General features: G+C 33.3%; 1 protein-coding gene across 1 annotated transcript; it reads right to left on the minus strand.

The window, feature by feature from the left end:
- Positions 1-1,036: 1,036 nt before the first annotated feature.
- LOC130443388 (39S ribosomal protein L43, mitochondrial) lies at positions 1,037-1,920 on the minus strand. Its single transcript, XM_056777963.1, has 3 exons — positions 1,721-1,920; positions 1,561-1,667; positions 1,037-1,502 (listed from the first exon to the last, which is right to left on the minus strand). The coding sequence occupies exons 1-3, from the start codon at positions 1,855-1,857 to the stop codon at positions 1,192-1,194; spliced, it is 555 nt and encodes a 184-aa protein (XP_056633941.1). The 5' UTR covers positions 1,858-1,920; the 3' UTR covers positions 1,037-1,191.
- Positions 1,921-15,504: the final 13,584 nt, after the last annotated feature.

Here is a 15,504-nt window from a genome sequence, read left to right on the forward strand (position 1 = left end):
GATGTCATACTTGGCCGGCAACGTCCTCTAAATGCTTCAAATTTTTCATCAATTGTAAGTTATTCACTTGGATTTTAAAGCTCTAGGCGATTTTCCACAAACATGTCACATATTGCTCTTATTGGGGCAAGCTTATCCAAATGTTTCCTTTCAGCTTTCGTTGTTATCAAATTATAAACATTGCAGTAATATACTGAACCTCTATTGGCACATTGTTGCTTTGAAAATATCAGCTCTCAAGCCATCAGTGGACCACAAATCATCCAATTTTCCTCCTGGATTTCAGAGCACCAGCTAAGCTTTTAGCTCCTGAGAGGTCGTATCCTTTACCAAATGTTGTGAGTCTGCACAATCACAGTTTAGAGCTTTTTGCCTAGTTTTTGGTAGTAGTAGTAATATCTGATAGCATAGCATCTGTAAAAATGAAATGCCACCACTCAATCTGTTCTTTGGGATCTCAAAAAGGACGTTTCACACCTGGCAAATCAGTAATTATATTTTCAGGTCTTGTTTATAGTTTTTGTATTTCGTAGAGCCATCTATGCCAATAAAATCATTATCATATTCCTCTGATTCAGTTGTATCCATGTCTTCAGTTAATTCTTGTTGGGTGTCTGAGCCTGCAGATCTCTCATTTACATGTCTTCTTCTGCTTCTGAGCCCGATTCTATATCTAAATAATGTTCTGTTTCTTCCCATAATTTCAATAGACACTTTTGTTCCTCTTCATAGGAAATACTAAATAAAAAAATACTTGCTAATAGATGATGAATAGAAGGTATGGTGGGGTATGGCATAAAAACCTTAAAAAACACCAAACCTACAGTGGAGTATGAGGTAGACATGATAATAACATACATATATCTCCGACAACAGTCCTCTGTATACTGAAATAAGCATGTTAACAAGTATAAAATGAAAGATACTCATGGACTCGCAAAACTTGTGTATATTAGCAGATTGTTATAGCATTTTATAGTTGGGGTATGTGATACCCCATCTTACCGGTGCAAGGGGAATTAATAAATTAGGGTGGTGTTAAGTGGGAATAGAGGAAATTCACAGTATATGTGATTCCTTCTAGTTATTCTACTGATTTTACTTATATGTGAATGACTATAAACTAAGAGTAAAATATATTTTATAGAACTATGTTTTTAATTAATAACTAAATACAGTACTATACATTGACTAATTTGAAGCTGTCACTATTTCTGATTCTTGAATTTTTTGTTTTTTAAACAACTCCACTAACTCATCTTGAGCAAAACTAATATTTTCACATTTAGACAGTTCAATTGGAAATGTTACCAAATTCAATTTTGGATCTCTAAATGTGAAAGGAGTCCAAGGACCTTGAATGGAAGGATTTTCGGTATGCCATAATTTTCTAATTCTTGTACCTTCATGCACCTTTTGTTGCTTTTTAAATAATTCAAGCCACTTATATACTTCCTCTCTGGTGAAATTTCTACAGCTCAACCACTGTGTTTCTCCGTTTACTAAAAAAGTTAAAAAGTAAGAACAAAGATAGAAATTGGAAAAGCTTTATAAAAATACAATATTCTGCTTTCATAACTGCTGTGCGATGTCTTCTAGGTTTTAAGTATACTACAATTCCAGGGTTATTTTTAGCAAAGTCGACCAAATCTGTTTCAATAAATTCCCTGAAATTGAACGGATAAGTTATATTTGACGAATTTTTTATTATACTATATACCTCATTCCCCTGCTAGATCCATGATTTTTACAAAATTTCAATACAACTCTTTGGAGTTGTCCTACATATCTGCGCATACCATTTTGAAGAGGAACATTTATAAAACCAGATTTTAAAAATATTGTACTGTTAGACATTTTATAAAATTCTTTTATAAATTAAATAAATTTTCTAGACAACCCAATTAACCTTATTCTTCTTTTTTCTAAATTTATATTTATGATGTTAATATCATTTGTTAACACTATGTGGTTTTACACCAAGTAGAAATCTATTTTTAAAATTATGTGAACTCTAACATAGAGTTCTTTTAATCACCAACTGCTATTTCAGCTTTTCTCGGATAGGTGGCTCAGTCAGTTTGAAATAGAAATATATTTAGACTAATCTAAGGAAATTGAAGGTCAGTGTCTAGAAAATGTAATTGTATTTTGTAATAGTAGTAAACTAATTAGTACACTGATTCTAGAAAAAAATGAGTAAATCATTCAGTATTCGAATTTATTGAAATCTAACAAATAAAATATAGTAGGGACAATAAGAGAACAACAAATAGAAATAGTTAATGTAAAATAAAAAAAGGTAGATTAGGACTAAAGTCTATTTATCGAAGAAAAACATTAAATCAAAACATATTCATGCATAGAGCACTTGATCAGGGCTGAAAGCGCCAAAGCCGAGCCTGTAACAGGACTGCATTTAAGAAATAATTTGCGGTTTCATAAGCAGATTAATAATATAAATTATAAATAATATTTTATTCATTCATTTGAAAACTACCAAATTTTCGTTTTGAAACAATGAAAAAAAATTTTCATTTTTTACCTCAATATTCCACCTCATACCACATTTTGGTTTCAACCTTTTCGTGGATATGTTGAATACACTTATCAGGTGTAATTGCCTTCGTGTCTTTGTGAAAAATATTTTTAACATCAGAAAATTCAAATGTTTTATTTTCTGCTGCAACATATTGTTTCACATCTGCCCAGATCAACTCAATGGGATTGAGTTCACAATGGTGGGGCGGTAATCGTAAAATACTTTTATTTTTATGCTCTGTGACAATACCTAACAGTTCTGCCTTAACCATCGTTTCATCAAAATCGATATTTTTAGAAGTAAGCTATTCCTGGATACCTGCTTCCCTTGTTGTAATTGTTGGAATCTTATTAATTTTCCTCGTGTTATACGAAGCATTGTCTAATACGACAACACAATTCTTTTCAAGCTTGGGTAGAGTTTTCGAAAACCCTTTCCTCGTGATAGTATCCGGTTTTTTGGATTCAAATACCCATAAAGCATCTGGCATAAAACCATCTTCACTACCAGCGCGACAAATTATTATTCTCTGTCCTTTTCCTAAATTGAAATGAATACAACCAAACGTAAAATGTGCTATTAATTGAGCTTTCTTCAATTGTAATGAATATGGAAATTATCTAAGTCAACTTAATAATAAATATTAGTGAAAAAATCTCTTTAGAAATAAGCTTTAATTTGAATGAAACTTCATTTATGCTTATAGTTTTGGAGATAACCTTTGATCACATAAGAAGAGAAAATATAGTGCTATCGATGGAAGTCGATCAAAATGAACTTTTTAGATTTGATTACACACATACATACACAGACATTTGATACTAAATAAAAGCTTAAATAAATATTGCCTACCTGATGGGTTTTTTAATTCGGCGGAAAGTCCATCCAAAAATGCTTGCTTGACAATTATATGGAAGAGTCCACCCAAACCTTATCTTTAGTATGCTCAGCCATGTTTTTGTAGACTGTTCCTACGTCGTTTTTTGTATTGAAAACCAATTTCTTCTAATAAATTATAAAATGGTGATCTTTTAAAATCCGATAAGTCCATACCTTCTATAACTACTCTAAGAACTTTGTCCACTTTATGTATCTCATTTTTGGAGAAAAATGTACTCACGAGTGATTAGGTAGAAACTTAAAGAAGACACTGCCGAAATATTTCCCTTTTTGGATGTAACGTCATCAACAGTCTTGTCATCTTTTCTTGCATTTCATTTTTTAAATATTCACAATCATTTGTTTTTAGCAAGCGTTAAAATGAAGCTCTTTTTTTCGGCGGAGTATAGCTAATTTCAACAACTTAATCATCAGTTTCCGTGTCAGATATGTTTAAGAAAATTACGCAATAGACAAATAAAAACGGTCCCATCGCCTCTGATTTGGATCGATGCCGCACCACGTTTTGCCCTGGATGTTCACGTGCTGATCACACACTGATCATTAATTTGGTTCACTTTGTTTCTTAGATAAATATACTTTAGCGTGAAAGTATATAGTATAAATATATTGAGTGGAAAGGAAAATGATACTGTGGAAGCAAAGCTGTTCAACTCTGGAGCGAGTAAGTTTTTTTTTTCAATTTCAATTCATCAAAAGGACAGTTATGCTTCTAATATATTGGATTATTAGATTGGACCGAGCTACCTACTGTAATACTTGGTGTGTATATTCTGTTTTCTATTATCTTTTTGACCCTTCGTAAGTACGTATATTGTTATTCTTCTTAGGATCTTCATCTCGGTTCTTAGTGACTGTATGGTTGATAGCAGAATAAATAATTTCCTGAAAACGCTTGCAACTTAATTCGTACAGATCAAGAATTTCCCCAAAATCACCTCCACAATGAAGACCATCTATTTTTTCTGTAACAATGATTTTTTGTATCGGCATCGTTAGGTGTTGACGCAAAGTATTTTCTTTTTGCATGTTTATTGGAGGTCAAAATCATTTTATCTGTTTCAAGTCCAGTATTCCTGTGATTAAATACTGTTGAACATTTAACAATTGCTTGTTGTTTCATTTTGTTGGTATTCTAACATAAATATTATAATACATAGAAAAATCAGACAGTTATAAACCGGTTATCAGCAAACTAAATTTGTAATTGAATTTCTCACCTGTTTTTATATTAATGACTTTAATGGGATTTTAATTCTACATTTGTTGAACTCGTCTTTGGAACGATCACTCGTCTCGATGACTGGAGTTTACCTGTGTTTTTGTTTTTAATTTTAAACTTAAGTTTCTTTACAAGGCTCTCATTATAATTGCACAATCGACTATTATAGAAACTAAATAAATTGATTTAAAGTAGACCCTACCCTATCAAGCGGTTTGAAGCGCTCATCAATTGGAGCCTCCAGCATTTGATCAAACCGCTTGATAGTTTAGAGCCTCCTTAACGTATCTGATGAATATTGTGTTTAAATTGTTTACGTGACACTATAGTATCTATATAAAAAGTGGCGACATCTCCCAAATGTTAGAGGTAATATAACAGTAAGAAAAGTAAATAATTGAATAGCAACATTATTAATATATTGGAAACCTTGGATGAAAACACTTCTTGTATATAAAACTTTCTTAAATCAACATTGAATAATTTTTGACTCCTCTGGAACATAAGTCTTCGCGCAAAACCAGTCCGTTTTTCTGCCTACATACAGGAGACTGATGAGACTCTTTAAACAGCCAGCTCGTTTGAAGATCTATAGAGGCTCATAGGCCGTCCTGTTATAGCTTGCCAGAATAACGGACTAAAATTTAGTAGAAAGAAGACTGAATATATGGTCATAACGAAACAATAAAGGGTATTCATATACCAAGTAGAAAAATTAACGGACCTGGGAAGCAGCCATGATCCTAACCTTGATCTGCATATGAGGATAGTACTATCATAAGGATGTCTTTCCTGTGCTTTTAGATGGCTAGGTTTAGAAGTGTTTGAAATGTGGATTTGTCACCGTATTTTAAAGATAAGTTGGAGGATAGAGCTACAAACATTTTAGGTTCTTGAGCAAAATTTTGGATATAGTCGATACTATAGAGAGATATGGATTTATAGCATTATTTGAAAGATAAGTTGGGTTGATAGAGTTAGTAACACCGAGGCTCTTGAGCGCATGAACAAAACTTTAGAAATAGTCAACACTATACCAAGAAGTGAATTAGATTACTTTGGACATATGCAGCCCTGTGAAGTGCGATCTTCTTCACTTGGTAATCCAAGACAAAATGGTAATGGGTAGACAAAGTATAGGTTGGCGCACAACATCATGGTAAAAAAATCTTCGTCAATCTCTCTCAAGCAATGAGAGTTAATATGATGGACAAATGACACAGCACACGAAGAAGAGGGGAGGCAAAATATAATTGCAATTAAAAAATTCAGTTTGAAAGATGTGCTTATGTAGAATGCTCTTTTTAAACATTTGGGATTGTGTGCAAGATTGAAAAATGCAGGAATAATACAGTATTATATCCATAACTTTTTACCATTCATTCTAGTTGCAATTTTTATATTTTGGTTTATATATTTAATTTTTTTCAATTCGTACCATTGGCCTTGATCGATTATATATATCTTTGCAGTTTGCATGTCAGGTGTGTAAAAATTGATGACATGTGTAAAAGTTGCCGTCATATAACGTGAACTTACGTGAGCTGTTTATTATTATTGAACATATTAGTAGGTGTACACACCAGAGATACATCGCTCGAAATTACGTGACATCACGTACCTCGATGCTCTCAGATGTTCCCATATATATCTTCTGCTACAGCACATGTTTCTAGAGTCGCAGGTACTAATAGACTTTCTTATAGATAATGAAAATTGATTGTGTGAATCCATTTTTTACCTTTATACTGAATTAAATAATATCGCACAAGTTTTTGATTTGTTCGAATTCGAAAATAAATTCCGATAAACTGCTTGATTCACTGATCTCAATAACTACATAATTTTATTTTTTGTCATCCTATTTCGAGGCGGATAACATGAGTGTAACTCTTACTGCAGTTTATTCCCGATTTTATTTTCACTAATCTGTTCCTAATTCTTTGTTTTCGATAACTATATTAACATTAATTTTTCATGCACCATTACTCCAGTAGCCTCCGACCGAAAGAATATCTTTAAATTAATTTCATTCTGTAGTTTCTTTGTCATCAGTTCATGTCTATATTGTGTTTATTTATGTAATTATTTCGTTATCTTTCGACAAATTTTATATTTCAGCATGTAATACTCATTGTTGTTTTTCCTATTAAAGCACATTCCTTTTTCGTGCTTGGGTCGTATCTATCTTATCTGAAACATGCTACAACTGTTTTAAACATAATGTTATTTCAACCTAAATATGAGACTTACCTTTAGTATCATATTCTCTTACTCGGGCTTAGGGCAATAAATAAGAAATCATGAAAAAACTTCATCACTCTCCTAGTATTAGTATTGTGAAAATACATATTATAAAACATCTATTTTGTTCCAAATATCTTGTTGAAATTGATCGCTTATCGTCAATATAAGTAAGTAAATACATTGAATAATAAGACGTAGATCGTAAAAGAAAAATCGCGAATTCTATTCACAAATATATGTAAATGAAATTCAGTTGCTTTATGTTAGTTGCTTTGTTATGTAAGTCATTTATCAACTAGCCCTCATGCAATGTATTTTTAGATCAGTTACGTCAAAAAGGCATAGTTAGTGTTTCAATGAAAATAAAACACATCAACTATAACAATAAAACTGACGGTAGCAATTCAATTAAATCCATTAACTTCCGGTCCATACACCCATTAGATAACCCATCTGAACCATACCCATCCGTCTGGGTTGGCCTCTTGCATTAACGGTTGGCTAACGACGCGTGAATTGCGCGATCCCACTTTTCATATTGTTCGTAGTTAATTCACTGACTGTTTTTGTTACCTATTAAGAATTTTAAGGACAAAGATCATTAAATTGATCAAATTCGTTCACTAGATATACAGAGAGGCAATTAACGAATATAATTACTCTTATTACTAAAATAGTAATTTAGCTGTGCACTGACAATCAGGTCTCAATTGAAAACGTACAGTGAAATGAATTTATAACCAACTAAACTCTTACGAGAGTTTTCCGACACCAACCTCAAGATATAAGCATTGGGAAATATATTCGCGTATGTGTTGAGAGATTCTTATTTTAATTTAAGCCAATTTGAATGCTTATTTTCTGTTTGTCAAATAGTCACGATTTTACGACCGTAAAATTACAGGCATCTGAATTCAAACGTGGCCATATCAGCTTGACTGATAGATAGCGTTCGGGAATTGCGACAACAAGTCATATTATCGAATAAGTTCACGAAATTGTACTGGACCATAATCGTCTTAAGGTTAAAGATATACAGTCCCTGGCCAAATTATTAGGAAAATATTAATTTACACCATACATTTACACGCCTTTAGCCCCTATTGAAGCTTCAATTCTGTACCTATCAATGCCAGATTTAACTGTCTAGCATAACCATCATCAGGATGGTGATTTCTACGAGCTAGGTTTTGTTGGTAATCGCCTCTCTATCCACTTCTCTTTTCATCAACTCCCACACATTTTCAATTGGGTTCATATCGGGGCTATTACCCAGCATCGAGATTGAGTTGTGTGACGTCGAGCTCTATCTTGTGTGAAAGTGAATGGTTCCCTATTTGAAAATCATTCTCTGAGCTGCGAATTTTGTAATAACTGATCTGGCCTCATTATTCTTTTCACGTACAGACGTTTTGCTCCCGTGCCACCGATGACAGACTAAATCATCACTGAAATGATTGGTGGAGAAATAATGACATATATTTCTACAATGAAATTTTTGATAAGATAAATAGAGATATACACTGAAACAATAGATTTTACCTTATTAGAGATCTGTTTATATCATGTCAAAAGTTCACCCTCAAAGTAATTATCTGTTATAAGTGTATCAATAGTGGTTGAAAGCTGATTTTTTACAGATGAAGAAAAAAACTTTAATATATATAATAATGCACCTTTCGACACGCTAATGCCGGCTTCACAGATTGGCATAAATGTAGAGCATAACGTTTGAAGCAATTTGACTATGTTCAGAATGGGTTTTAATAGAGTATCCGCACAATGATGTCAATATATTGCTTCATACATCAGATGTCAGAAGAGGAAATGTTTTGTGTGGAATACAAACTAATTTTGTGGTGAATTTAGCTCATTTACTTAATTTATTTATTGACTAACACTAAGTACACTAAACTATTAACTATTCACTAAATTATACACTAAGACTTATTACTAAACACTTATCTTATGCTTGAGGTGTTAATTTGCTTAACCACACCGTTTACTTTTCTATTTAGATGTGTTTGGGATGACATCAAATAAATTACTGACTTCCTCACTAATAAACAAGTGCCCATTTATACAAAACGGATTTCTCAATAGTTCGGTTCTAGAATGTAAACAAATAAAAAGGCTTTCCTAAATATTGATTCTATAAAAACGGCCATAGCATAGTGTAAATAAGTTGTAAAAACAATTCAAAACTTTGCTGCTTTATTACCATTATTGGAAATTTATACCCAGGGAGTTCAGCAAGCTTTAGAATCCATTGACATAATCGAACAAAACCGACTTCACGGTCCATGTCGTGGACGAGTCAGTAACAATACAGCTCATCTGTGGATGCACCATATAAAATGAATTCCTTTAGTTGTTAGCTGAATATTTTATAAGTGGACATCAATGACTTTTTTTTAAGTTCGGTAATTGCAATATTATTCTATATAATCCATCCCTATCCGACGCATTTTGTTGATGGTGTTTCGTAACCATGTCTTTTTACAAGCCCTATGATCAACCCCCAATCTGAATGGAGGGCAGCACCTACTTGTGGTCAGCGGGTCCATCGGACCTAGCCGGGAGCACTGCCTTAGCAGATCCACCGACCGTTCCCCTATCTGCCACCCTAGGGCCGTTCCTTATACGCCGAAGTAGGACAGCGCACCTGTTTACTATGAACGGTAACAATAAAATAGAAGAAGAAATACAGATGAGATCAAATGAAGGCAGTATATGTTTTTGGAGCCTATCGAGATTACTTGAAAGTAAACTGCTGTCAAAAAATACGAAAATAAGAATATACACAGTCATAATACAGCCAGATTTATTGTATGGAGCTGAGGTGTAAGATCTAAGGAGACTTGGTGGAGAAGTAGACATGTCTGAGGATACAAAATTATGGAGGTAACTTGTTGGCCAAAAATCAACTTGGATTTGAGTAGCCACAGTAGTAGTAGTAGTAGTAGTAGTAGTAGTAGTAGTAGTAGTAATTGCAATTTGATATTTCACTTCTACATGCTGCCTTAAGTCTACCACAGTATCAATGTCTTATGTTGAGAAATTCGCGAATTCCATAAAATTGGTTTCTCTATGTTCATTTATCTAATATAAAAGCATTTTCAATAATTATTCACCTCGCATGCTCAAATGCCTTGAAATCTAATGAGACCGAATATCCAACCAACGAGATGAAAGACGAGGCACTTTTGTTCTTTTCCAAAAAACCGATAATGGTCGGTTAACTCCTAACATAAGCTCCAACGTCACCCAAGGTTAGTGTCGGTTGTTAATTCGGTGTTGGCCCGAATATAAGCCTCAATACCGGCAAGATATTCTCAACCAACTATCAATCACTGCCACGTTAGAAATGAAATGAATTTCAAATAATAGTTGATGTATATTTTTTCTATCATTGATACATTATGCCAAAACTTATTTGTTTGGTAATTTACGTCTATTTGGACAAATTATAACCATTTTAACATTCCATCGGTTAGCTTATTTAATAACCGAAACATCGAAGCGGAAAGATCGATATCAGACGACCGAGTTTGTGAGTGTTATTTTCCTTGTGTGTGTTTAGGGACAAATATTCGAAGCTGTTCTGTCAGTTGAACATGGAAATGCTTCTAAAAATTTTTTGATAGTGAACAATCAATTGGCAATGGAATTACTTTACCTGTGCAACTGTGGTGTACATGTTTTTGAACTTTATACTTGAAATTTGACTTTTTGGAAGTTTATAACGATTGTAGATACCTACCTGAAGAAAATTGGTATAAGCGAATTTCTATTTCGCCAAACTCAAATCTTCAATAATGTTACAATGACACTATTCTAATTCATATAAATTCTTTATTTTGTACTTAGCAACGACTCTGCAAACTGAACTACCTGCCTGGAGGCTTGCGGCCTAAATTTTCTAGCTTTAAGAAGTAGTTAGTACGTAACCTTTGTGAATGGACATCCCTGCATTCACAAGAGCTGTATAGAATTACCACGCTTTTCATTAGATGGTAGTTCATCGGATGTGTCCAGTGAGTAGACCAGTAACTTTGCTTGACACAGATAAAAATCCCTCCTATTGTTTCAGACTAGAGGTCTAACTCCATGTTTCTGATTTCTCCTCGTTTCCCAACTTTTTTATGATCGTCACTGGATGGCTTTTTGGGAAACATATTGAAGGTTATGGTCATATAAAAGAAGTTGTTTGAGTTTGTTCATGTCGTTTCCAGGTACCCATATTAAAGTAACTTTGCTGATTGCTCGTAGAGAGTTGAAAAATTCGATGCATTCCCATACTAGTTTTTAGATAGGATGAATATCTTGGCATTGCATTGCGGTAGTTGTGTTGATTGCAGTCGACTTATTCATTATATCTATGAACACCTCACTTACCTTTAACATTCGTAGATGCCCAATCATATTCTGTTCCTTGAATGCTTTGTAGTGCTTGTAGTGCTGCCGTGAGACATGGTTGGGGATGCTGTTATTGCAAGACAATTTGTAGGTTACTTAGGGGTATTTCCCTAATTTTAGTTTATGTACTTATTCGACAAAAATAATATTATACAGTTTGTTCAAAATTCATAGTATCTTGCTAATGTTTCTATTTTTGTTTGGTTCACATGAAATATTGAATATAAGTTCTTGAATATTGGGCCAGTTGCATAAGTCAATTCAAGTATACAGAGTGAACCCATACTCCTAAATAACTTTGTCAATATTTCATAAACAGTACACCCTGTATAAATTTTCAGTGTTTACAATAGTTTCACAGCTAGAGCCGTTTAAAATGGAAATTATTAAAAAAAGGAAAAGTAGTTGGTTTTTTGTTATTAATTAAATGTGTTTATTATAATTAGATAATTTTAAAATTTAAATTTGTTTACCCAACAGAGAAACTAACGAGTCTCCGTTGAAGTTAACACATACAAAAACACGGGGTATATCTAAGACAGGTAAGTGAAATCCGCCAAATGTATCGGCACAATCGGTGAGGCAGGAATCTTGCATCTTTATATAGTGATCTTGATATAAAGCTAGCCACCAAATCACTATCATCGACGTAGCAATACTCTTCGAAAACCCTATGGAGAAGATTCGCAAGTACGAGAATCTCTTTTCATTCAAACATATGTGATATATGTACAAAAAAATGATAGCTACGCTAAGTTAGGACAATTTCTTCTCATAAAAATGGCTTTTACTTAAGTAGGATATACTTAAGACAATATTCATGTACCCTCTGAAAATTATGATTTGTTTGATAAATGTATCCAATATAGTCTATATTAAAATTGGTACACTCTCCCATTTTTGTACTGTTTATAATGCGTGTCAGAATAAAGATGAACAATCTGCAAACCACTGATAACCGCTCACATTTTTCAAAGAAAATCGCTTACCACACAAATTCTCTTCAACTTTTGGGAACACATAAATCACTGGTGGCAAATCTGGAGAATTTGGTAAATGCCAAACTAATTGGCAGACTGTTTGGGCTTTTACAGCAGTTGCAATGGCGGACCTCTGACTGAGTACGTTATCCTTATGTAGAATATACTTTCGTTCAACTTTACCCCACGTTTTTCTTTCACAACCCTACATAATTTTGAAACAAATTTGGTATTATCGGCAACTGTAATTATAGCTCATTTTTACAAACAATATATTAACATTACTTTTCCCAAAATACATTTGAATTTTTCCGGTAGTGATTTATTCATGTCCCATCTATTGTTACTAATCTTCTTTGTGTTGTCTATACTGCTTTAAAAAAACAGTGCGAATATCTCTTAAAGTTTGCTTGTTTGCATCTGTTAACATTCGTGGTACATATCGTGCATTTTTTTTCATGTTAATTTTGGTAGTAAATATATTATCTAGGTACTATATAGTATATCAATTATTTGTTTAATAGTCATATGTCGATGTTGCAGCAAGAGAACATGGATTTTTCAGAATTTTCCTGTGTTAGAGGTTGTGGAACTCCTGAATGCTGGCTTGTACGTACACGACTATCTACCTGATTTAAACACATAATACGACTTTTTCACCATGTCTTATACTGCTGATTCTCTTAACGAATCCACTAAATCTTCATGAAATTGTGTTTTCTCAAACGTAAGTATTTACGCACTGCTTGTTTCTCGTCACGACCCATTTCGAAACTAACACGTGACTTTATCGAATTAGAGATTAAACTATAGACACATTTGAATAGACTGTACAAACTGTTTACACTAACATTACACCAACATTCACAATTACACTGTCTGACGCGCGTTTCGATAACCAAGTTATCGTCTTCAGAGAATGAAGGTAAAATAAAAGTGCTGAAATATAATAACTTGACTTATCTGTTTTATACTGAATTTTTCTACCACTAAATCTTCTCCCGCGAAATTAATTAATTCCAGCGGGAAATCCTCCTTGGCGGGAATCTTCACATTTATACTACTAAACTATAGTAGGTTGTAAGTAATTAGCTTGGATACATTTTTTAACAATTTTACATTACATTATTAATACTCATGTCATGATTATGACTGGCAGCGTGATCGGCAATACCCGATTTTTTGGTCTGTCCATATTTTAAATGAGCTATGTGCTCTTTAAATCAGACAATAGCGGATCTCTTATTCTGCCCAATATACTTCCAGCAACAATCACCACAGCAAATTTCATATATACCACTCTTTTTCAAATTTGTCTTGTATCCTTAGGATTATCCAACAATTGTTTTATTGTATTATTAGATTTATATACCAATTTGTTAAATATTCCTATCAATCTCAGGATTGAAAAGTACTAGGGCAATTTTTTCTTGTTTTGCATTTTGATTTTGGATAAAAGTGGTTTTACATAAAGATTCCTTAAACTTATGACGGTCAATTGAATTGATCTATTTACGTTAACTGTAAATATTCTTCGATTACATCAGCTTCCAGATTATTAGATCTCACTAAGTCCTTAAGGTACTCCTAGGTCTACGGGATCGGCAAGCTGGGAAATAATGAACTTATATTATAGGAGATTAAAATTAGGTTTTCAAACTCTGGAAAAATTATAACTAGGTGTACAGGCTGTTGAAGAAGTAGGTCTCATTGCTTTCCCAGGTTTGTGAATTTTAGGAAGGCAAGAAAGCTTTGACAGCGTTGGGTTACTTACGGGTAACTTATACCTGAGTGTGTCGTTGACAAGGTTCTTATAATTTTTACGTGTTTCCCCCACATTTGTGTGATCATTTTATTTAGCGGATCATTTGAAATTTTGGTGTTTGGTCCTGTTTAGATTAGGCCGTCCACTTTCACGAAATAGTCCTCCTTATCCATTTTAACAACCTTGTTTCCTTTATATGCTTTTAAGTAAAAACAATATTTCGTCCTCAAACTCTTGACAGTATTCAAATCTCTTTTGTTCACCGATGGATTTCTATTCTTAATAGACATATTTTTCGAGATCTGACTTCTGCACGCTTTGCGGACACAACTTCTATTAGTCCAAGATCCGAGGGCGATCAGACAAGAGGGTTTTTGTAATGGATAGGTTCTTAGTAGTGTCTCATGTACTTAAAATACCAGTGTGTTTATGGAGTTTGCCGAGTGACACCTGGGATAAATTTAAATGACCAAACATCCCCTAAATAAAAATATTATTCAACCGGGAGTGCGATCGCGAGAGCACTATGAATGCATTTAAGTCAATCTGCTCCACTCTACTGTGTGTGTATGTGTGCCTATTGCGCACGACTTAGAGTATACAGTGCAGTTTGAGTCTGTAAGAGCACATGTTTTTGTTGTTTATGTCGTGTAATTTGTTACTGATATTAAATGATTTGTGATAGTGAAAACCATGGAAGAAGATAAATTGACATGTATATTTTGCAAACAATCTCATGACAAGTTAATATTATTTACCAATGAAATTTTTAAAAAATGTAAACAAGTTTTAAAACAGCGAATAATCCATAACCTAAAATTCAAAGACTTAAAATTACCAGAGGATTTGTATAACAATGGTTATCATCGAGAGTGCTATAAAAATTTCACTGCTTTACCAAAAAAATAATATTCTGACACTCCTGAATATCCAAAAAGTACTAAAAAAAATTTATCGAGTGATTCTAAGAAAACACCATTAACATAGACATCAAGGCTACCAAGTAACCTTAGTATTAATAATGATCCATGTGTACAATATACCTCAAATCAAACAAATAATTCTACAGCTTTAGATTCAGATGTAGTATCAAACTCAAGTCCAGCTAATACTATGTCTGAACCTAATGCAATACCTGAGCCAAGTATTGAACCTAGTGTTGAATCTGAATCAGTTCAGCCGGTATCACAGATTTCCGAGGAACCTTGTGCGACTTTTGCGTGTGATAGTAATTCCTTCACTCATAATAATTTATTTGAACGTGATATGACAACTGACAAAGTCCAGACATGTATATATTGTGACCAAAAGACAAAAAGACATAAATTTATTGGAGGAAATAAAAGTAAAAGAAAAAACAATTTTAGGTGTGTTCGAGTAGTTGAATATTTGAGCCAGGATGCTGTGTATTCTATCTTAAATGGTAAAT

This window comes from Diorhabda sublineata, chromosome 1 (assembly GCF_026230105.1).
Source record: "Diorhabda sublineata isolate icDioSubl1.1 chromosome 1, icDioSubl1.1, whole genome shotgun sequence".
In the NCBI taxonomy this organism is placed as follows: Eukaryota; Metazoa; Arthropoda; class Insecta; order Coleoptera; family Chrysomelidae; genus Diorhabda; species Diorhabda sublineata.